The sequence below is a fragment of the Sceloporus occidentalis genome, unplaced genomic scaffold (assembly GCF_023333645.1).
Source record: "Sceloporus occidentalis isolate IW3139 unplaced genomic scaffold, rSceOcc1.0.p SCAF_8, whole genome shotgun sequence".
NCBI lineage: Eukaryota > Metazoa > Chordata > Lepidosauria > Squamata > Phrynosomatidae > Sceloporus > Sceloporus occidentalis.
In genome coordinates, this window is record NW_028316988.1 from 9,218,354 (window position 1) to 9,241,438 (window position 23,085).

The window sequence follows — 23,085 nt, forward strand, 5'->3', positions numbered from 1 at the left end:
TACTACTATTATTATTGTAATTATTATCATGATTTGAGGGCTGAAAAGTTCTTTTTAAAAGACAGTTATTCTTGAGGGGCCACAACAGCAATCCGCTTTGACCAGTGATGTCCAAACTCTGGTCCTCCAGGTGTTTTGGACTTCCTCTCCCAGAAGCCCCAGCCACCTTGGCCAATAGTCTGGGATTCTGGGAGCTGAAGTCCAAAACACCTGGAAAGGCCAGAGTTTGGACACCACTGGCTTTGACCTTTCCAGTGTAGTGCATTTGTTGTAGGGATGCATTATCACTCTAAATTGCAGCAAGCGGTACCTTTTGACCCCTTAATCTTTGTTCACATAGGCCTGTTACAGACTGCCAAAATAAAGCTGCTTCGGGTCTCTTTGGAGGTATGCTGTTTAAATGATGCATGCATCCTAAGAATCCGGAAGCTGCACCAAAGCTGCACTCCAGTGCTTAGGAATGGAGTGTAGCTTTGGCGCGACCTCCAGACTCTTAGGACCCATGCATCATTTAAATAGCATACCTCCAAAGAGACCCGAAGCAGCTTTATTTGGGCAGTCTGTAACAGTCCATACTTTCTTATTTTAAACAGAGTATTAAGGAGCCGTTGCCGGAATCCTTGGAGGCAGTGTCTGAAATTCAAGTGGAAGCTTCCACCAGCAGCAAAAGTGGGATGCTTCAGTATCTCCAGTCTTGGTTTCCCGGTTGGGGCGGATGGCACTGTGAATCACAAGAAGCCATGGAAACAGACACTTTGGAAGGGCTGCTTTCGGAAACGTCGGAGAAGTGGAGGCCAGAAGATGCTACTGGTACGGGGAAAATGATCTGGGTTGCTATACACATGTACTATAGCCGCATCGATACTGCCATGTCACATGCATAACGGTGGCCTGTGGTTTAGTGGTTTGAGTGCTGGACCAGGACTCTGGGATACTGGGGTTCAAATCCCTGCTCAGCCATGAGAACCCATTGGCCTTTGGTGTTTGATCCCATTAAACTAGGTGCAGATGAACTTTTTGATCCGACTGCTGATGTCTCCAACATAAATACCTTCACGAAGCGGGATCACGTCTTGGCAAAGTTGAACCTCCAGCTTCAGGGCGGCTCTGTCACTTTGCTGCACACTGGGAAGAGAGGCTTGAAGGCCCACGAAAGAGCTTTCATGCAGCTGGAATTTTCAGGTATATGGGGAAAACAATTATTTTGGTTGTTACAAGGGTTTTTTCCTCTTACGCTGGCTAAGCCTGTTTCAATACTGCCATATACAACAGTATTGTGCTGCGAATTTTCTGCCAACAATCATGTTCTGTGACAGTGGCTCTCAACCTTCGGTTCTCTAGATTTTTGAGACTTCAACTCCCAGAATTCCTGAACAATGAGCATGCTGGCTGGGACTTCTGGGAGTTGAAGTCCAAAACATCTGGAGGCCCACTGTTCTATGAAGAGCAGCTTAGGGAGCTGCATCTGTTTAGTTGGGGAAGGTTTATATGAGATACCTGCGATGCAAAAGACAGCAATAGCTGTACCACTTCAAATGCATTGATAATGTATGCATTGGCACCAGAGATTCTCTGTTCTGCTTTTCACCTTTCCCCATAACATAAGAGCGCAGTGATCTGTGTTACTTTGGGCTTCTTGTCATTTGTTTTCCAGGCGTAACCATCTTGGCAGAAACTCTTCCCCGCAGGAATTCCTCCCTTTTCAAGGTTCAGCTTGGTAGCCTCTTCCTTCGCGACTTAGCCACAGAAGGAACCATCTTCCCTCTCCTTGTCTTCCCTAATCCGGTAGGTTGAGTTGCATTGACGCATATGACCTTCAGCAATTTCAGAACTTAACTGTGTTACGTTGTGTTAATAACTGAGGCCTCATTCCCACTTACAAATAAATCAGTTTGCAATCCGAATCGATGGATCGATTCGACAGCGGAGCGTGGTTCCCACTACATTTGCCCCGATCACATTTTCCCCCTGTAAAATAACCCACTTGTGGTTCACGTTCACAAATGAGTCGATTCAAAATGGACCCGCTCCAGCCATCTGAAGGGCAAATTTAAACCGATTCTGATCCGCATCTGGTTCACACTTGTGCGGAATCGATTTATCCAGAAAGATGCGGGGGAAAGACGCGAGTTAAATGTGTCTAGTGCAGTGATGGTGAACCTTTTAGCGGCCGAGTGCCCAAGCTGCAACCCAAGACCCACTTATTTATTGCCAAGTGCCATGTCCCTCTGGCTTTCTAGTGCTGGTGCAATGGCACATGTGCCCACAGAGAGGGCTCTGAGTGCCACCTCTGGCACGCGTGCCATAGGTTCGCCATCACTGGTCTGGTGCCTGGTCCCCCTCTCCAAACTGTTTCAGCGATTTGGCTCAAGTCCGAACCAGGGTCATTTGAACCGGTTCAACCTGATTTGCGATCCGGTTTAAAAGGTAGTGGGAATCAGGCCTGAGTAACTGAAAAAGAAACCAGTTTTCTGGAGGATGGATAAGTATCTACATTCCAGTGTCATAACTGCATATCCCTGAAAGAATAGAACTTGATGCTCTGGCTTCCCCAGAGGAACAAATCTTGCCAAGAAAACCCCATCATAGGTTTGCCTTAGGATTGCTATAAGTTCAGAATATCTCAAAGGCACACAGCAACAACCAATGTTTATTAAAGCATTTTGCTCATTGACTTGTGAATTAATTTCCCAATTCCAAATATTGACTTGGATCCAGCAATTGCTTCGGTTGAAGCTTGCTTCCATCGGATTCTGTGTCCCTCTGTGACTATTGAAACTAAACTAAACCTGCTTTGAAGTCTACAAATTGTCTGGAGCCTATGTTTGGTTTTAGGGCTTGCAGATGGCATTACTGCAGTGACAGATGTGCTGTTTCCATAGGTGCACTGTTATTATTTATTTGTACAGAGGAATGACTAAAATTACAGTAAAATCCAGGCAACTGTGATTTAAAAATGTTTAACGAATGAGGCGCATCAGGTGCTTATCATCCCTTTTGTTCTTTTTAGCAAAAAGAAGTTGGCTGTGCCTCTTCCATTGGTCTCCAGACCTCCTCTTCAGATCCAAATAACCAGAGTACTGGTAATGCTTTGTATTTTTACAGCCCATCCGTACCCACTGCTAAATGCATTCCTTCCATTGATACCAACTTCTAAATGCATATGAAATTATCCAACTTGCTTGAGTATAAGATAGCTTTCCCAGACCTGATGATGCCCTCCAGATGTTTGGATTGCAAATCCTGCCATCCGTTAACATGGTCTCTTGGAGTTGACGTTGGACTTGAAAACTGTTAAGCAGCCGTTTCCCTAAATCTGAGTTCAAGTCATTATTGTGCAGCATGCTGCCTTGTATATTGGCAGGTGGTTACTTCTTGTTCCTGTTATTGAGTTGCTTAGAAATGTTATGTCTTGTGGTTCTCCCACTCCCTTTTATTACCATAAACTGGCCTGAGCATGGAAAGACAGCACATCCATACGATCGCAAGTGTCACGCCGGTGCCTTTGCTGATGTTTGCTGTGCTCTGCTTTGATTCAGCCGCTGATCCCGCTGTTCCGGTTTTTGAGATGCTGTATGAGCGAAACCCGGTCCGCAGCAATTTCGAGAGACGCCTGGAAGTCAATACCCAGCCGCTGAACATTATTTACAACCCGCAAGCCATTAGGAAAGTGGCTGATTTCTTCTACAAGGGAAGGGTTCATACCTCAGGTTAATCCTTCTCCCCATTTTACACACCTTTCTGTATTCCTTTATTTTCCTCTTCTTTTTTTCCCCTGCTCTGAAATAGCAATCAGGATTTACTTTGGTTTTCAGATTATTAAATCATGAAATTCATTGCTCTGTGGTGTGACAGTGAACACCTTAGATCAGTGATGGCGAACCTATGGCACGCGTGCCAGAGGTGGCATTCAGAGCCCTCTCTGTGGGCACATGTGCCATTGTCCCAGCACAGAGTTTGCCAGAGTTTGTTACTAGAAAGCCAGAGGGACATGGCACTTTGCAATAAATAAGTGGGTTTTGGGTTGCAGTTTGGGCACTCGGCCTCTAAAAAGTTCACCATCACTGCCTTAGATGATGATGAATGTGGTGTGATGTGTTTGATGTGGTGCGATCTTGAGTACATTAATACCTGCCCACAGTATTTTCTTAGCAGTTAGGAATAGTCATCCCAATCAATGAGTTCAAAGGTGCTTCTTCTGGCATTTAAGTTCATTAAATAGGAAAATATTGTTTGTTTGCTATTATTTTAAGTGATTTTTTAAACTATTAACTGTTTAATTGTATTTTAAGGGGAGCTTGGATAGTGGCATATGTAATGTATTTTTATTGGAATGTGTATTTTAATGTTGTAAGCCACCCTGGTTCCATTGTGCAGAGGGGCAGGATACTAATACTAATACTACTGCTACTACTACTACTACTACTACTAATTATTATTATTATTATTATTATTATTATTATTAAATATAACATCTAGTTTTCAGTATTGCAGTTACAGATTTGTAACAGAGTTATGAATCCTTAACTGCTCTGCATTCTGGGAAACATACAGGAGTAGCTGCGTTGGCCATTTACTCAATTCAAACAAAACCCCACCAAACCGAAATGCACAACATACTTGTTGCGAGCTTTCGAAGCTCCACTGGCTTCTTCACCAGGCAAGATGTTACATACCAAGCGGGAGAAAAATGAGAGATGTTAGTTGGATGCTAGCATTTTGTTGTTTCTGTCCGTGGTTAAGATGGTATGGGGAGCGGGTATCTATAGCAGGCTCAAAGGTCCTTCTCTGGCCACGCGGCAATTGGGCAAAGTCCAGGAAATTTAAAGTCCGCTTGCATATCGACAAGGACTCCTCTTTTGCCAGCCTGCTCTGTATTCTGTAAGACTAAGTAATCTTAGGCCTGTTACAGACGGCCAAAATAAAGCTGCTTCGGATCTCTTTGGAGGTATGCTATTTAAATGATGCATGGGTCCTAAGAGTCCGGAGGTCGCGCCAAAGCCACACTCCATTCCCAAGCACTGGAGTGCAGCTTTGGTGCAGCTTCCGGATTCTTAGGACGCATGCATCATTTAATCAGCATACCTCTAAAGAGACCCAAAGCAGCTTTATTTTGGCAGTCTGTAACAGGCCTTAGTGTAAGACCACGTAAATGTCACGCAGCCCACATTAAGAGCCAGCAGTCCGATTGAGCAAAGGAGGTCCATTCAACTTCCAGTCAGGGCAGAAGGAGAAGGATGCGACGTTGTGACAATGAGATGCAGATCTCCTGTTGCAAGTCATTGTCACTTGCTTCTGGAACCTCAATCCTCCTTGCATCCTGGTTGGAAGCTGAATTGACCTCCTTTTCTTGATCCGGCTGTTGGCTCTTAAGATCAGCTGGAGGAGGTTGGGCCAAGAGACCTTATATATAAGTAGCTGAAGTGGAATAGATGAGAAGGTTCTTTTAAATCTCTTACTACATAGACCAGTGAGAGCCAGAGTGGTATAATGGTTTGAGCATTGGACTACGACTCTGGAGACCAGGTCCCAGTCCAATGACTCATTGTAGACCAGTTTCTTTCCAAAGTTATAGCCGGGTTGGTTTGTAGAATCAGTACATGGAGCAATCTTGTAGCACCTTTGAGACTCACTGAAAGAAAGAAATGGGCAGTGTGAGCTTTCCTAGACTTCAGTCTACGTCCTCAGATGCATTTGCCAGTTTATTTTCTTTTGATTGCACAAAACGTCGTGCCAACCTTTGCTGCTTTTTGGCACAGGTTTTGGATGCCAGTCTGAGCTGGAGCTGCGAGTGGCTGAAGCTGCCAGGAGGCAGTACAACAAGCTTAAGATGCAGACGAAAGCGGAAATCCGGCAAACGATCGACCGCTTGCTTGTGGGGGATTTCATTGTAAGTGGACTGGAAACAATCCTCCCCAAATACCTTCTCCCCCATGAACCCACCCCTTTTGAGGAACTTTAAAAGTGCATCCTTCCAAACAGACCTGTGATGTAGCTGAGATATTTGGGGAGTGGGTATATTCAGTCTTACTTGTGTTATAAGCAAATACCTACGTAGAGCTTCTTAAGTGCTTGTGTTTTAAAATGTTCCTTTTCTCTTCAGGAAGACAGCCAGCGCTGGAAAGTGTGCCTTGATATTTCTGCCCCTCAAGTGATCTTCCCCGATGACTTTAAATTTGCCGACCCAGTTTTAGTTGTGATTGACTTAGGAAGAATGCTGCTTACGAATTACCAAGGTACAGTCATTCGTTTTTGGGAAAGAGATAACGTGCAAGTTTTTTTAAAGCATGCCTGTGTCTCAAATGGGGTGATATTTAGACCCACATGAATCTACCCAACCACTAAATAGGGTTTTCACTTATTAGGGTCCCTTACTACTGTTCTTTTACTATTGGCTTTTATATTCTTATTATTACTAATATTATTATCTTGCAGGCTGTCTTCATATCTTGAAAGATGGGGCATAAATAAACTAAAACCAGCAGTAAATGAATATGTGTTTTTCATAGTTTTTTGTGGGTTTTTTGGGCTCTGTGGCCATGTTCTACAAGAGTTTATTCCTGATGTTTCACCAGCATCTGTGGTGAAGCATTCTCTGAAGATGCCAACCATAGATACTAGCGAAACGTCAGGAATAAACTCTTCTAGAACATGGCCACAGAGCCCAAAAAACCCACAAAAAACTATGGATGCCAGCCATGAAAGCCTTCGACTTCACACTATGTGTTTTTGCCTGATCTCTTCTCTTCAATTTATAGAGGAGCACAAGAAGAAGAGTTCAGGTGGTCCATCATCTGACTTGAGTGACCTGAGTGATGATGAATATAGGACGCCTCTTGCGACCCCTCCCAGCAGCCCTCCTCCTGAAGCCAAGGTGACCACCGGAAACAAGGCATTTGAATTCACAGGCGTAGAAATCAGCGAAGAGCAACTTCAAGCACATATGATGAGTAAAAGAATGTACGACACCTACAACCTGTCGTTCATGGATCTCCAGATCATGGTTGGACGTGTGAAGGACAACTGGAAGTACGCCCAAGACATTGATGTTGGCCCCACGCACGTGGTGGAGAAGTTCAATGTCCATTTACAGCTGGAGCGGAGATTGATTTACACCTCCGATCCCAAATACCCTGGAGCTGTCTTGTCTGGGCATTTGCCAGATCTGAAAATTCACATCAACGAGGATAAAATGATAGCGTTGAACAATTGCTTCGGAAGACTAACTGCACGTGATGCTGAAACGTCAAGTGCTCCCCAGGCAGGGAAAGAGACCAGCTCTTCCGATCTGGAGCAGCGCGGAAGTTTGCACAGCTCCGTGGTGAATTTAACACAGAGCGTTATGCTGGTGGAACAGCATACCAAAGAGGTTCTTGTAGAGTCGCAGCTCCTTCTCGCGGAGTTTCAAGTCAACTGCATGCAGCTTGGTGTTGAAAGCAACGGCCGGTATATCTCCGTCCTGAAGGTGTTTGGCACGAATGCCCATTTTGTTAAGAGGCCTTACGATGCTGAAGTCTCGCTTACCGTTCATGGTTTGTTGCTGGTTGACACATTGCAGACCTACGGCTCCGATTTTGACCTCTTGATGGCTTCTCACAAGAATCTCAGCTTTGATGTTCCAACTGGAAGCCTAAGGCACAGCAGGACTCAGTCCCCCGTCGGTGGGCCTGGTGTGGCTCCTCCAGTTGATGGGATGCACTTGGCTGGGAAATGCACTGGAGCACCAAATGAGTTGCCAGGCAGTTTCGTCCCACACGACGAATCCTTAATTAAATTAGAATACCAGTTTGTGAGTGCCGAATGCCCTTCTATGAACTTGGATAGCACTCTGCAAGTCATATCAGTGCAGATGAACAACTTGGATATCATTCTGAATCCGGAGACGATAGTCGAGTTGATTGGATTCCTCCAGAAGTCCTTCCCGAAGGAGAAAGACGATTCAAGCCCTCAACCGTTGATGACCGACGCTGAAAGAAGTCTCATTGACCAGGAAACGTTCCAGTCCACTCATTCTCAAAATACAGAAGTAGCCATAGATATCCATTGGTTAAATATACTTCTGCTTAGGACCGTCACCGCGATCAATGGAGAAAAACTTGGTCGGAAAATTGCGACGGCGAGCATCGGCGGAACCAAAGTCAATGTCTCCATGGGCAGCAAGGTGGATGTCAATGGCTCTCTTGGTTGCCTGCATCTCATGGACCTGACACAGGATGTTAAAAACCAGAATGTTGTCAGTATTGGAAATACCGTCAGGTATGAAAACCTGATTCGCGACGTGGGCCACTTCAAGCCTGCGTTTCTCCAGTTCGATGACGCAGGTAACCTTGCGGATGCCTTGAGCTTCACTTTCACGGAGCAGTCAAAAGAGGAATGTTCCCTCCACCTCAAGATGGCGTCGCTCCATTACAACCACTCTGCTAAGTTTTTGAAAGAGATCACCTTATCCATGGACGAACTGGAGGAGAACTTCCGTAGCATGCTGAAGAGTGCAGCATCGAGAGTGACCACCGTTTTGGCCACGAAGACCGCCGAATATAGTGAAATGGTGTCTCTGTTTGACACAGCGCCTCGGTCGAGGGACCCCTTTAATTTGGAAAACAGCGACGAAGAAGAATGTGTTCCCGTACGTTCCAAAACGGAAACGATTAAGCTTATTTTAAACGTGAACATTGAATCCCCGGTTGTATCTATACCCCGTAAGCCTGGAAGCCCCGAACTGCTGGTGGGACATCTGGGGCAAATATCGATCCAGAACTTTGTGGCAGGAGAAGACAATTTGAGAAATGACAGGCTTCAGGTGGAAATCAGAGATATCCGACTGTATTCTCTGAACAGTAGCCATTTAACGGGAAAGAAGGAAAGTGTGTCAGAGATGCCACATACTTTGCGGCCTCCTTCAATCATTGCTGGCAGCAGCCAAGAAGACCCTCAATTCACTCGTCACGACTTCTTTGAATCCTTACACAAAGGCCATGGTAAGTTGCATAAGGCGCTGCTTGCTTACTGGTTCTCAAGAGCATAGTCTTACTGGTAGCTGCACCCTCATAGTGGCTTTAAGGGATTCCAGTTTTCTCTGGCCATACTGGCATGTCAATTTGGAGAGCTTGTAGTCTCACCAAGTTACACTTTCTAATCTCTGAATTTGAAATGCTTTTAACTATGTTAGTGAGCTCTTTTGCTGTTTTGGTGTGCTTTTATGTACAAGATCTATACCTGTTTGAATGATACTTCATGCATGTGATACAGTTCATGGCCATAGACCATGGAAGCTCAGTCTATAATATATTTAAATAGATACGTCTGTGATGCAGTGTGCATAGCTTCAGTCTCCAAAATAACCGCATAATTTGGCCACCAACAAATGCACAACAGAAATATTTAATAGGTATGTTAAAACAAGCAATCCAAATATGAGATGAGATTTGCAGCAGTTCAACAGCCTTGACTTGGCCCATTCACCAAGCCATTATTTATGCTTGCTAGTGGTTTCCAGTTCTTCCTTAAATCCTTTGGAATGTGCAGAGAGACAGAGGCCTGTTACAGACTGGAGGTATGCTATTTAAATGATGCATGGGTCCTAAGAGTCTGGAGGTCGCGCCAAAGTCACACTCCATTCCTAAGCACTGGAGCGCAGCTTTGGTGCAGCTTCCGGATTCTTAAGGTGCATGCATCATTTTAAACAGCATACCTCCAAAGAGACCTGAAGCAGCTTTATTTTGGCAGTCTGTAACAGGCCAGAGTCTTGTCTCTGTTGTTAAGGGCCATCTGTTATTACATTTTGCAAACTTAGGTACAAGGGGGAACCTCATTAAGGGGATCTGTGTTTGTGTTGCACATTCCACTTGCCAAAAAACGTGCTTTTGACTTACTTGGTAGATCTGTAGACACTTGAGGGTTGGACTCAATAATGCAGCCTGTCTGCATTGTATCTTCACAGAGCATGGGTTTGAAAGCTGGAACCGGTTTCTGTCTTGAGCTTCCTTGCCCAACGTGCCCTATTTCCATTCCCACGTTTGATCTTAGTGTACAAAAAGGCTATTAAAAGTGGTTCGATAATAGATTTCATACTTATCTCCCCAGCTTTCCACATTTTTAATAATGCAACCATCCAGTTTGGACTGGAGAAGATTCCTGTGGAGAGGGATGCAGAACTGGCATTCTCCGTGGAGGAGGATGTCGAGATTTCTAGCCTTATGCGGATTGAGGGGAAATTTGTCAACCCTCTACAGGTATGGTGTACTTCAATTCTTTTTTTGGTGCTTGATGGACTCAAATGATGGGGGGTTTGGTAGGTCACCCTGGTTTGCACTCATCACTTTGTCCTGTACTTTTGTCTTGATGTCGATGAGAAGTGGTTCCAGAAAGAGGGAGTGTATTTGGACTTAGCAGAGAAAGCTGAGGCAGCAGATTTTCAGGGTGACAACCAGAGAAGAGGAGAGACCTAGGAAGTGGGATAGCAAAACCTATCTTAAATCAGGGATAGGAAATGTCAGGGGTCAAATCTGGCCCTCCAGGGCTCCCAGTCCAGTCCTATGGGCTTCCTCAGATGGCCATATCCCTTCTCTGTGACACTTGTTTCTCTGTTTTACGTTGTAAAACAACATATTTGTAAGCCATCATGAGAACCCTTTTGGCTACTATGCAAGGTCGAAATGCCATAAAGAAATAACAGTTGCAATGTTTAGGATAATTTTTTGTTCTTTTAATGCAGGTGGTTTTGGCGAAACACGTTTATGAGCAAGTCTTGCAGACTCTTGACAACTTGGTTTGCAATGAAGATTTGACCAATCCACCGTCTAGCTTTCCCTCCTCCGCGTGTCCCAGCTCCGATTCTCCATCAGCGTTACTTGGTAGCGCGAGCTCTGATTTTTCTCTCGACAGGAAAGAAAATGGGCTCTTTAGTCATTCCAGCTTTGGTTCATCTACCAACAAGTTTGCACCCGCCAAGGAAGCAGCGCAGTCTTTTACTCAGATTCAAGCCACCTTTCATATTTCTGAGCTCCAGGTTCAACTAAGTGGTGATCTTACCCTCGGAGCGCAAGGTTTGGTTAGTTTAAAATTTCAGGATTTTGACATTGAGTTTGCTAAGGATCACCCTCAGACCTTGTCCATCCAGATTGCCTTACGTTCGCTGCTGATGGAGGACCTTCTTGAGAAGAACCCAGACTCACAGTATAAGAACCTCATGGTCTCCCGTGGAGCTCCCAAACCATCCACCTTAGCGCACAAGGAGTACCTGTCCCAGTCTTGCCCCTCGGTGTCAAACGTAGAGTACCCAGACATGCCTCGCTCCCTTCCTTCTCACATGGAAGAAGCCCCAAACGTCTTCCAGTTTTATCAGCGGCCTACGTGTGTCCCCCACAAAAAGCACAAAGAAGATGACGATTTGGGCTGTCCCCTGACTCCACCACCTTCTCCCACTGCAAACAAATCAAAGATGCCTTGCGGGAAAAGTGACTTTGACGAATCCTTGGTTCACATCAACATCTTGTTGGTGGACAAGAAGCACCCGGAGTTTGCTTCTTGTTACAGCAAAATCAATCGCAGCGTGGATGTTGACTTCAACTGCTTGGATGTTCTGATAACTCTGCAGACCTGGGTGGTGATACTGGACTTTTTTGGGATTGGATCCACTGCCGAGAATCACAGCATGAAGTCGCAGCCGGAAGATGTCCAGCACACTGTTAAGTCAGAAAGGAGTGTCTTGTTGACCTCCGATGTCCAAGATTCTGTAAATACCAAACTGGATCTGAAGGTAGGAGAGAGAGCTACCTTCCTACATTTTCTTCTTAAACTATTAACTGGGTGGCTGTGGTTGTGGTTGTGTATGCCACATTGCAAGGAACGCTTCCTACGGATTCTTTTCATTGCCTTTTGGAAAAGAGACAAAACAGGAGGTCTTCCAACCTCAGTTCATGTAAAAGAAAGTGCAGTTCTGTAGGATAGTTGATATTTGGAAAATGCATGATCATTTTGATTTCAGACATTTTGCCAAACCAAGGAGGTGTGGAGGGAATGCAAATAAATGAATCAAATTCTGCCCCCAAATGTCCCCGTATCTCCTTTATGAGACATGGGGACATTTTTGCTGGGTGGCCCCCTTGGGCTACTTGATGCTCAGGCGAGGCCTTTTTCCCCTCCTGGTTTAGGAAAAGGGCTTCCCTGAGTTTAAATGGTTTTTGTCTATGTGTGTGTGTTAAAAGCATGGCAAACCTGCCCTTGTGGGTATTTGGGGGCATTTTGTGACCCATAAGGAGCCCTGAAGTTATACAGAATTGGCCAAGGAGGACCATGTATAGTCCACAAGCCAGACTTTGCTCACCCTTGGGCCCAACTGTGTTTATAAAATGTTTTTGGTTGTTGTTTTGTTTGTTTTGGTGTCTTAATTAGGAAACTTGTGACGATTGTAGCCTTGAAGTCCGGAATCAGAAGCTGTGGTTTGAAGCATTTTGGCAAACCCTGGTTTGTGGGTGGCTCAATGCTCTTGACTGTGAAAACAGCCACATCTAGACATGGGATGCTTCAGCAAATGGGGAATGAAAATGGCCAAGCGTGCATTGCCAAGCTCACTCTTTCTGCTTAACTTAGGTCCATTCACTATCCTTAGTTCTGAATAAGGCAACCCATGAACTGGCAAAGGCGAACGTATCCAAACTTGTCACCCACGTGGAGATGATCGGTGAGTCTGAGTTGATGACATTTTATAAGGAGATGGGATTATAGTAACAGAATTTATGTTTTGGGATGGTTTCTCATGCTGGGCAAAGTGAGAGCAGATGGGTGGTAGTACAGGTTAAGTCTCTCTTATCCAGAATGCCAAAATCTGAAGTAATTCAAAACTGTCCACATGGGTGGCTGAGAAAGTGTCACCTTTGCTTTCTGACGGTTCTGTGTACACAAACTTTGAGCCAGAAGAATCTCTTCTATGGGGATACCTTGATTCTTGCCAGCAGCTTGTAATAGGACAGAGACGTCTTCCAGGTGTTAAATTTTTCAGAACAGAAGCCTGGGTTAAACTAGTTGTGCTGTCTCTTGTAAGTACCTGAACAACCTTGCGTTCTTGTAGAAGGGGATCTGGCCCTTCACGGAAGCATCGGGAGCTTGTCCCTAAGCGATCTCACTTCGCACGGAGAGCTTTACAGGGAGCGCTTCACCACCAGTGGCGAAGAAGCACTCATCTTCCAAGTGTACAAGTAAGTGATACAGGTTTCTAATTCTTTTGCTAAGCCCTAGCCCCATTGCTATGGTTCCACTGAGGCTTCCAGGCTTTAAAAATAATATAAATACCCACACTTTGGAATGGGCGATCCTTTTTCCTGGGGGAGTACTCAGCGCATGATGCAAGCGATCGAAGCTTTGAAAGCTTGGAACGTGAACGTTGTGTGTTTTGAACAGTCCAATAGAGATAGCACTGCTTTGTGGATTTTGGATGTTCTTGTACTCATGCTGTCGTATATGTAATCTGTCCAATCTCTTGGCCCTTTTGGAGATGCCTCGTTATGTATCATGCTAGTATCTGAAGTTTATCTAGTACAGTGCACCCGCGTTATATGCAGGTGCGTTTTACACGGATTCCAGCATATGCTGGAAGCCGCAATGGAAGTGAGGGAGGCGCATGCCAGAAGGAAACAACGGTGCGTGCTCCTGCAGCATGCGCCATGCGTGCCGCCACCACACCTCCGCAGGCACGAGCCCCATTCATTTGAATGGCACTTGAGCATCTGCATTTTTTCCTTTATGCGGGGGGATCCGGAATGGATCCCTCGCCTAAGGGAAGGGCGGACTGTATAGTGGTTCCCAACCTTTGGGTCTCCAGATGTTTGGAGATCATCTACCAGAAGCTCCAGGCAGCTTGGCCAATGGTCAAGAATTCTGGGAACTGAAGTCCAAAACATCTAGCTGACTGAAGGTTGAGAACCACTGATCTAGTAGAAACATATGTTAAAATGTTCTTTCTTGCTATCTACTTTAATACTTTTAGTACATTTGACTCCTTTCCTGATGAAATTCTGGCCAAGACTTTTGTGGTTCAGGAAGACTTATGGAGCCTCCTGGATGTCTTAGTTTTTGCTGCTCTTTCTCCCTTTTTCTGATCCCTTGTTAGTTTTCGGCTGCATCTGCACTGCAGAATTAATGCACCTTGACACCACTCTAACTGCCATGGCTCAGAGCTATGAGATTTGTAGTTTTGTGAGATATTTAGCTTTCTCTGAGAGCTCTGGTGCCACAACAAACTACAAACCCCAGGATTCCATAGGGTAGAGCCATGGCAGTTGATGTGGAGTCAAACTGCATTGTTTCTGCACTGTGGCAGCAACCTTAGTCTATATTAGCTGCTGGGTTTTTGTGTTTGTTTTACATTTTTGCTTCTTTTCTAAAGTTCATATATTTTATTCATCTGTGATTGCTTTGGCTGTTTTTATGAGTTACTTTCAGTACTTCATATTCACAAGTCTATCAGTAGAGTTGACTTGGTAAAGTGAGATGCCCATACCAGGCCAGAATTGTATAAGTAAAACAGATTGGATGTCTTGTTTCCCCACAAGGTATGGCCGGCCCGATCCTTCGCTGGAGAGAGATTGCGATATGCGCGTCAGTCTGCGCATGGCTTCAGTGCAGTATGTCCACACTCAGCGTTTCCAAGCAGAAGTGGTTTCTTTCATCCAGCATTTCACTCAACTGCAGGATGTTTTGGGCCGCCAAAGAGCAGCTATCGAGGGGCAGACGGTATGCTGTGTGTATGTCCCTCACACATTCTGCAGTGACATTTTGGGTGGGCTTTAAATAGTTGTGGTTGACGTCGGCTTTTTCTTCCCGAAGGTGAGAGATCAGGCCCAGCGAGGCTCCAGAGTCCTCTTGGACATCGAAGCTGGGGCTCCTGTCCTCCTCATTCCAGAAAGCTCCAGATCCAATCATCTCATTGTAGCCAATCTTGGGAAACTGAAAGTCAAGAACCGTTTCCTTTTCGCAGGCTCTTCTGGCACCTTCTCCCTAAAAGATAAGGTAAAGACTTACTATAGATTTTTGTGGGTTTTTCGGGCTATGTGGCCATAGTCTAGAAGAGTTTCTTCCTGACGTGTCGCCAGCATCTGTGGCTTCAGAAGCATTCTCCGAAGATGCCAGCCACAGATGCTGGTGAAACGTCAGGAACAAACTCTTCTAGAACATGGCCACATAATCCGAAAAACCCACAAAAAATATGGATGCTGGCCATGAAAGCCTTCTACTTTGCGTAAAGACTTACTGTTTGTTACCTGTGGTTTCACCATCCTGTGTGTTGCAAATAATCAAAATAAGTGGTAAAGATTCTCAGTTTTGCTTTTTGATTATATCTCTTTCTTCCTTTGAGGATTCAGTTTAACAACGCACTGTATGCAAGGATCTGTTTGCACGTATCTTTCCATTGTTGGGGTCTGTTGAAGGTGCTCAGTGTGCATCTACACTGGTAGAAATGATGCTGTTTGACACTATTTTAAGAGTGATAGCTTCATCCTATGGAATCCGGGGATGTGTAGTTAGACATGTTCTTCAGCCTTCTCTGCCAAAGAGTGCTGGTGCTTCAGAAAAACAACAAATCCCAGAATTCTGTAGGACGGAGCCATGGTGGTTCCAGTGGTGTCAAACTGCAGTATTTCTCAAGTGTTATGGTATGAGTGCTGAAAGCACATACTCAAAGAGAATTCCCAGACTGCAGTTGCTTTTTGAAATGAGAAGGCACCCCCAGAAAAGCAAGTGCACTTCTGGGTGGAAAACCCATGACTTTTATGGGGGAATGTTGTGCGACGGTGTACCAGTTTGGGCCCACCTTGCAGCTACAGAAATGAATGAAGGCACTTCTGGACATTTCATATACAGGGCTGTTGTTATTTGTGGAATAATTCCTAGTTCTGGGCTTTCCCTTCCATTCTTCCCTCCTCCCTGCATTAGCAGGACTCGGTCCAACTGTCCTCACCGCTGGGGACCCCAAAACACAGCATGAAGAAACCCATGAGTGCGGATGAGTCCAAGGCAGCATCGAATTCTCCGGAAGGCTTGTTCATGAAATTGTCATCGGTGGGAGCGAATCTTAGTAGGCTAAAGACTGAGCCTGTGACAGGTGCCGGGGTTAAACCCCCAAAATCGCCTGCTTTGCCAGCCCCAGCAAGTCCTGGTAAGTTGGAGAGAGCTGGAAGAGCAATCTCTTAGTTCTCCTCTCCTGTTAATAGTATTTGTTCTGTTCGGCCTGAATATCATTGATAGCGATCTGTAATCGTACAGCCGGGTTATTCAGATTGCTCTAGCCGTCTTTTTCAAACAGATGTGGCTGCAAAACCTCACGGAAGAGTGCACAATGCGCCTATGTTATATGCGGGTGCGTTTTACGTGGATTCCAGCATACGCTGGAAGCCGCGATGGAAGTGAGGGAGGTGCGTGCCGGAAGGCAACAATGGTGTACACTCCCATGGTGTGCACCCCGCATACCGCCGCTGCGCCTCCATGAGCACGAGCCCCATTCATTTGAATGGGGCTTGAGCATCCGCGTTTTTTCCTTTACACAGGGGGAGCTGGAATGGATCCCCCGCGTAAGGGAAGGGCAGACTGTATATGTAAACTTTCAGGATTAATTCAAGTTGTTAGTTGCTATGAAAAATCATCTCAGTAGTCACAAAGTTTTATACTCATGTGATGCAAACTTTCAGGGTTTATAGTTGTTACTCACAACTAACAGATTGACTTGGAGAGGGGTGAGGACGCTCTTTTGTTGGATGTTCTTAGTCAGAGGTTGGATGGCTATTTGTCAGGATATTTCTTTTGTTGTTATCCCTACATTGGTGGTCAGGGTCTAATCTGCACTGCAGAAATAATGCAGCTTGACATTGCTTTAAATGCCATGGCTCAGTGGTATGGAATTCTGGGATTCCTCTGGTGCCACAACCAAGTACAAACCCCAGAATCCCATGGCATTGACTTAGAGCGATATCAAACTGCATGATGTATAAGGAGGACTTTCCTGCAAAGTGTGTTGGAGAAACAAAACATTCTGGATTGATTTCTTGCAGAGGAGCACGTCTGCCTGTTGGATTGCATTGTGGTCGACCTGCAGGACATGGATATCTTTGCTGCCGAAAGGTGCTCCAGGGAATATTCAAAGGCGATGGAAGAGGCCAGTACAGATTTGATCTTCCCATCCTTTGTGATCAGACAGACTGGAGGGAGCCTCTTGACGGAACCCTTCAGACTGAAGTTGCAACTGGAAAGGAACTTGGACAAGTGAGTAATGCTGTTCTGTCTTTATTTCACATTAACACTGAAATCCTGCCAACGCTGCAAAGTTGAGAACAGTTGAAACTGGGAGACAGTTTCATCCTTTTAATGTGTTGTCCCTTCAGATACACTTTGGAGATGGCAAATGATTTCTATGTCAAGAATAAAAGTATTTAAAGACTCGCAAGTAGCTGTTTCCATCCAAAAATTACCCACTTTCCCTGCAAGCAGTGCATTGAATCTGTCCGCGAAGCCAAAGTTTAGTGACTCATGTCCTTAATCCTTCTTCTAGGGAGATAAGCCACATGGTCCCTGATGTCTCCATTCATGGCATCGTGTCGTCGGTCCTTTGCTCCTTGGATCTGGACAAATACAAACTGATTCGGGGGCTCCTGGAGCATAATTTGGGGGAGCCCATAGAAGAATTCATGCGGCCTTATGACTTACAGGACCCAAGAATACATGTGAGAGCATTTCTTGGTTTTGCAGTTGGTTTTGCAGTTGAAAATCTACTCTTTTGAAAGATCCTTGGGCCGTTGATGGTAGGAAGCAATAAGGAATGTTTGTGAGATGTACGAAGTCCAAGGAAGCATGATGAAATCCAAATTGAATGTATGTATGAGGAGTTCTAATGAAGAAAGGGAAATGTAGATAAGTAATAAACATGCCTCTATATTTGTGTGTGTGTTTAGTCTTTCCCCCAGCAGACCTGCTTAAACCTTAAAACCGACCGCAGCCTCACTCAATAATACCCAATATTACTAATAGTAATCATATTAATATCAATACTCAGTGATACCCAATAAAAGTATCATTGTTTGGATGTTATTGGATTTATAGTTTTTTGTGGGTTTTTCGGGCTATGTGGCCATGTTCTAGAAGAGTTTATTCATGATGTTTCACCAGCATCTCTGGCTTTGGCATCTTCAGAGAATGTTGACACGGAAGAGAGTGGGGTGTCTGTGTATATGTGTGTATAGATAGATAGATAGATAGATAGTGTGACCCTTGGTTGAGAGGAAGTGATCACACAGTATATATGTCTATGTATGTGTGTGTGTATGTGTGTGTGTGTGTGTGTGTGTATAAATATATATATATATACACACACACACACACACACACATATACCCCATTCTCTTCCATGCCAGCATTCTCTGAAGATGTCAAAGCCACAGATGCTGGAGAAACGTCAGGAATAAACTCTTCTAGAACATGGCCACATAGCCCAAAAACACCACAAAATCTATGGATGCCAGCCATGAAAGCCTTCGACTTCACGTTATTGGATTTGCTCTATGGCCAACACGGCTACCCCTCGATGTTTTTCAGAAGACATATAGTTAGAATTAACAGAATCTTGTCCTCAGAAATTTCAGAACACAACTCATAGTCTTTCCCAACAAAATGGGTTCCTGACAGATGCAAGCTTTAATTGTTTCGGCCAGAAAGCTTAGGGTACTATTGCGTTGCTCCTTTTGTTAAACAGTTCAGAGCAAAACATGCTTATTGACCAAATCCATCTGTCCAAGTATAGCTTCTGCAGATGCTTAGGTTTGTTTTCTTTCTCTTTGCAGACTGTTCTGAGTGGAGAGGTATATACTTGCATGTCTTTCCTCATTGACATGGTCAATGTAAGTCTGGAGCTGACCAACCCACAAGGGAAACAAGGCTCCTTAGCCAGGTAAGTTCATTTAATAATAATAATGATAATAATAATAATCTGTCTCCCTTAGACTTTCTCTTTCTTTCCTGTCCTGTGTTTCGGTTGATCCTCCCAGCTGCTTTCTCAAATTTCTGTTTTGTCCGTACAAAAGATTAAGTTAGTTGAGAAGAGAAAGAAAAAGGCTGTAAATGGTTCTTGGCTCGAAACAAAGAGGACGAAGGAGGGAGTGGTAGATGTAACACTTTTGTGCACCGTGGCATCATTTCACTATCAGTTGTTCAACACAAATAGGCTCCAGTTCAGAACAACAACAACAATAACAAAACCCAGCAGATACCAAGGGCCGGCTGTACATGCCAAAAGGATCTAGGGGTCTTAGTAGACCACAAGCTAAATAGGAGCTGGCAGTGTGATGCAGCGGGCAAAAAACCCCCAATCTGATTCTAGGCTGCGGCAACAGGATTGTAATGTCCAGATCCCGAGAAGTTTTAGTGCCATTCTATGGTGCTTGGGTCAGATCTCACCTGTGTTTAGTTCTGGGCATCACAGTCCAAGGAAGTTGTTGACGTTCTGGAAGGTGTCAAGAGAAGGGTGACCAAGTTGATCAAATGTCTGGATATCAAGCCAGAGATTGGATATGCGTCTCTCAGGAGTGCTTTAGTTGTGTATTCCTGCATCACAAGGACTTGCACCAGATGGTCCATGGGGACCCCTCAAACATTATGATTCTGCGACCTTTCATATATTTTCTTTCTTGCTTCAAATGTCTCTAGGTTTGACTTCAAGAAGTCCAAGCTGCTCTTTGAAAGTTTTTCAAATCAAACCAAGTCGATCAACTTGGTGTCCCATTCCATGATGGTGTTCGATACCCGCTATGCTGGGCAGAGAGCTACATCTGGGATGCCCAATGTCTTCAGTTGTATCTTCCAGCCATCGAAGAACAGCACCTCCCCAGGAGCAATACAAATTGAGCTGCATTACAGGTAGGAGAGCCTGCAACCCCCCCCCCCCCCGAATTACTGAGACCTGACTCTGAATGGATCGGGAAGCCAGTATCCCCCGTGTAAAAAAAGGGCGCACTGTATCTTACTACAAACCTGCTGCAAGCAGATACTTCTGAAACAAAAAACACAGAGCATCAGTACTTTAGAGGAGTATGGATTAGGATTAGAAGTGAGTGTGCAATGATGATTAGATCCACTTCCATTCTCGCTTGTCTGATGAAACCACCAAATCTCAAAGTAATTTCATAATGTTAGATCTTAGAACCAAGAAATCTGGTGTGATGAAATATGTTCTTCCCTCCACTAGATCCACCAAGGATTCCTCTTTCTTTACGGTGGTCCTGAACAACCTCCGGGTGTTTCTCATCTTCGACTGGCTGGTGCTTGTGCATGACTTTCTCCAGACGCCTAGTGACACCAAAAAGCAGCCCAACCTCTCTCCTTCCCGGCAGCGCAGTTACAGCAGCGAGGCAGCCGTTGTCCCCAAAGCAGTCAAGTGCGGCATAGTTACCAAACGCTCTTCCCTTCAGATCTCTGCCGAAAAGCAATTGGAAGTCAAGATAAATGTGACAGGTAAGTCTGGGTTTGTGCAGCAGATGTGGAAGGGGAGGTAGGCCAGCGTTTAAGGTTTTCCTTGGCAACACTACAGTCGGCCCTCCTTATCCACGGATCCAAGCATCCACGGCTTGAAAATATTCACAAAAAAGTATAAATTCCAAATAGCAAACCTTGATATGGCCATTTTATCTAAGGGACACCGTTTTGCTGTCCCGTTGTATTTAATGGGACTTCAGCATTCACAAATTTTGTTATCCGCGGGGGGTCCTGGAACCAAACTCCAGCAGATAACAAGGGCCTGCTGTATTCACATTTATTGTGTTTCCATTGCTTTGGTCGCTTCACCTGCCCCTTTTCCTTGGAAGCCTAAATGATGGCTGCATCCGCCTTGGTCTGATGCAGTTTTTGAAATCGGCGATAATGAGAGAGAGCAGTGAGCACCCAGATGGTTCTGCCATAATGAACATAGAACACACTGCTAAGAGATCATGTAGTACCTTTGAGACTGAATAACATCAGTTTCGGCATATCCTGTCCTAATGTCTGATGTTTGTCCATTTATCCTGGAGCATAAAGAGTGGCCTATTTGTCCAGTGTAGAGTGCTGAGGGGCATTGTTGATAAAACCTCGGACAAGCCATGCACTATGCCACCAAACGAATGGATACAAATAGGATATTAAGAATGGGAATACGCAAAACCCAGTTGCAGAACGCTTTGGCCTTCTTGGACATTCCATCTTGAATCTCAGAACGGCGTTCCTTGGAACAACAACAAGAAAGATGAAATAGAAATAGAAATAGCTGAATTATGATATATCTACAAACTTCAGTCCCTTGACAGCGGGTTGAACAGAGACAGTGGTTTCCTGGCATACTACACGTATTGTAACATGAGTTAAAATCCCACCCAGAAGTAGACAGCCGTGCCAAGTTTAGCATATCTCCTTTCTGGTACCAAGCTAGTACCATACAATATTCCAAAATCCTTCCACTCTTCATATGTTTATCTGCTCCTCTTGGCTTTAGGCACAATCTTTTCTTCGCCCTTGTCTCCGAACAACCCTTTACAAGCATTGTTAAAACAGAACTTGTCGCCCCATGTCTCCACTATGATCCTTTTTGGCTCCTATCTCACTGCGCCATTGCAGACTTTGACGCTGTCAGTGGGATCAGTTCCTCTTGGAGACATGGGCTGCTAGGAAGGGAGTTTTGCAAACACTCCCTCTGTGCATTGTATTGGGAAGATAAAAGCCCATGATGGTTCAACTATCATCTCTTGATTCATGCTGAGAATTAACTACGTTTCTAACGCTTACATCAACATCATAATTGAAAAGTTATTTCTCTGCTACAAAACTGTTATGGTTAACCCTAGTCTGAATCTCTCATTTCTGTGCTAAGTTCTGAAGCAGTCATTGGTTTTTCCTGAAACCTGGTCAAAATTCTGTTTTGTGTTTCCTCAGATACTGAATTTGTGGTGGTTGAAGACATGTCCTGTATGGATACCAATGCCATTATTCTGAAGGGGACCACGGTTCTCACCTACAAACCCAAGTTGGTGGATCACCCTTTCTCAGGCAGCTTGTCTGGCATTGAGGTAAGAATGCACAGTTGCTTTACGTCTTTTCTTTGTACTTGTGCAAAAGCGCATCTGAGTGTTAGGCCAAATGTGGGAAGGAAGGGTCCTCTCCTGAAGCATGCAAATTTAAGCACTGAGCTTTAGCAGCATGGGGAATAGTTTTTGAGCTGGACACCAAACCTAAAGGACAACCATTAAGTTAGAATTCAGTGATATAGCCATGTTAGTCGGTAGAGGCAGTACATCCTGTAGCACCTTTTGAGACTCACTGAAAGAAAGTTGTCATTGTTGCCGCCGTCCTGATCCCATCTTTGTCCCAAGAATGTGACTCAAGGCAGCTAACAACATATTTTAAAACAACACAGTTTAAAAACTATACAAAAGCATCAATATAATTATACATGTGATTTAGAAACAGTTAAATAGTTTATAAGATTCAAGTGTTGGACGTTAAAAGCATTAAAATTCATTGCAATACTAATTGTTGTTGTGTGCCTTCAAGTTGTTTTCAACTTCTGGTGATGCTAAGACAAAACTGTTGTGGGATTTTTAATTTGTTGCCTCCTCTGTATTAATATGTTTTATTACTTTCTAGAATGTATGCCATAGGCAGATTTATTTTTATCTATTTTAATGATTGTATGTACAGTGCTGTGTAAATCTACAGCGCTATATAAGTAGTAATAATAATAATAATAATGATAATAATGATAATAATATTCTTGGCCAGAGAGCGTGGCTTACCCAAGATCCCCCAGTGGGTTTCCATGGCTGAGGAGGGATTTGAACCCTAACCTCCAAAAACCAAAGCTGTGCTTGGATTTTGTTCAAAAACCGCAGGTTTTTTCGTGCCGGTTGGGAAACGAACTGGAAACAGCGCTTTCCATCATCGATCCTGCGCTCATCCAAGTGGAGCTGGTGGGGAGTTCTTCCTATCCAAGTGGGTCGGGATTATTGGACGCCTTTAACAGTGAAGACTTCCCACCTATCCTAGAGGTAAGTGTTTCCAAATGTACCGCGTACACTTGAC

At 44.5% G+C, this 23,085-nt stretch overlaps 1 protein-coding gene across 4 annotated transcripts in view; it reads left to right on the top strand.

Annotated features, from left to right (window-relative positions):
- Window positions 1-23,085, top strand: part of LOC149307821 (intermembrane lipid transfer protein VPS13D-like) — a 107,805-nt gene that overhangs the window by 11,832 nt on the left and 72,888 nt on the right. For 3 of the 4 annotated variants that reach the window (XM_089534473.1, XM_089534475.1, XM_089534476.1), the window contains exons 12-33: window positions 594-810; window positions 1,003-1,182; window positions 1,655-1,785; window positions 3,011-3,083; window positions 3,540-3,710; window positions 5,760-5,890; window positions 6,104-6,236; window positions 6,759-8,978; window positions 10,084-10,232; window positions 10,715-11,758; window positions 12,592-12,682; window positions 13,070-13,196; window positions 14,550-14,730; window positions 14,824-15,006; window positions 15,931-16,153; window positions 17,043-17,253; window positions 17,540-17,711; window positions 18,825-18,931; window positions 19,687-19,896; window positions 20,225-20,490; window positions 21,940-22,073; window positions 22,896-23,051. In XM_089534473.1, coding sequence (XP_089390599.1) covers window positions 594-810; window positions 1,003-1,182; window positions 1,655-1,785; window positions 3,011-3,083; window positions 3,540-3,710; window positions 5,760-5,890; window positions 6,104-6,236; window positions 6,759-8,978; window positions 10,084-10,232; window positions 10,715-11,758; window positions 12,592-12,682; window positions 13,070-13,196; window positions 14,550-14,730; window positions 14,824-15,006; window positions 15,931-16,153; window positions 17,043-17,253; window positions 17,540-17,711; window positions 18,825-18,931; window positions 19,687-19,896; window positions 20,225-20,490; window positions 21,940-22,073; window positions 22,896-23,051 — 6,510 coding nt within the window. The remainder of the gene's footprint in view (window positions 1-593; window positions 811-1,002; window positions 1,183-1,654; window positions 1,786-3,010; window positions 3,084-3,539; window positions 3,711-5,759; window positions 5,891-6,103; window positions 6,237-6,758; window positions 8,979-10,083; window positions 10,233-10,714; window positions 11,759-12,591; window positions 12,683-13,069; window positions 13,197-14,549; window positions 14,731-14,823; window positions 15,007-15,930; window positions 16,154-17,042; window positions 17,254-17,539; window positions 17,712-18,824; window positions 18,932-19,686; window positions 19,897-20,224; window positions 20,491-21,939; window positions 22,074-22,895; window positions 23,052-23,085) is intronic. The other variant, XM_089534474.1, reaches the window with a different exon arrangement.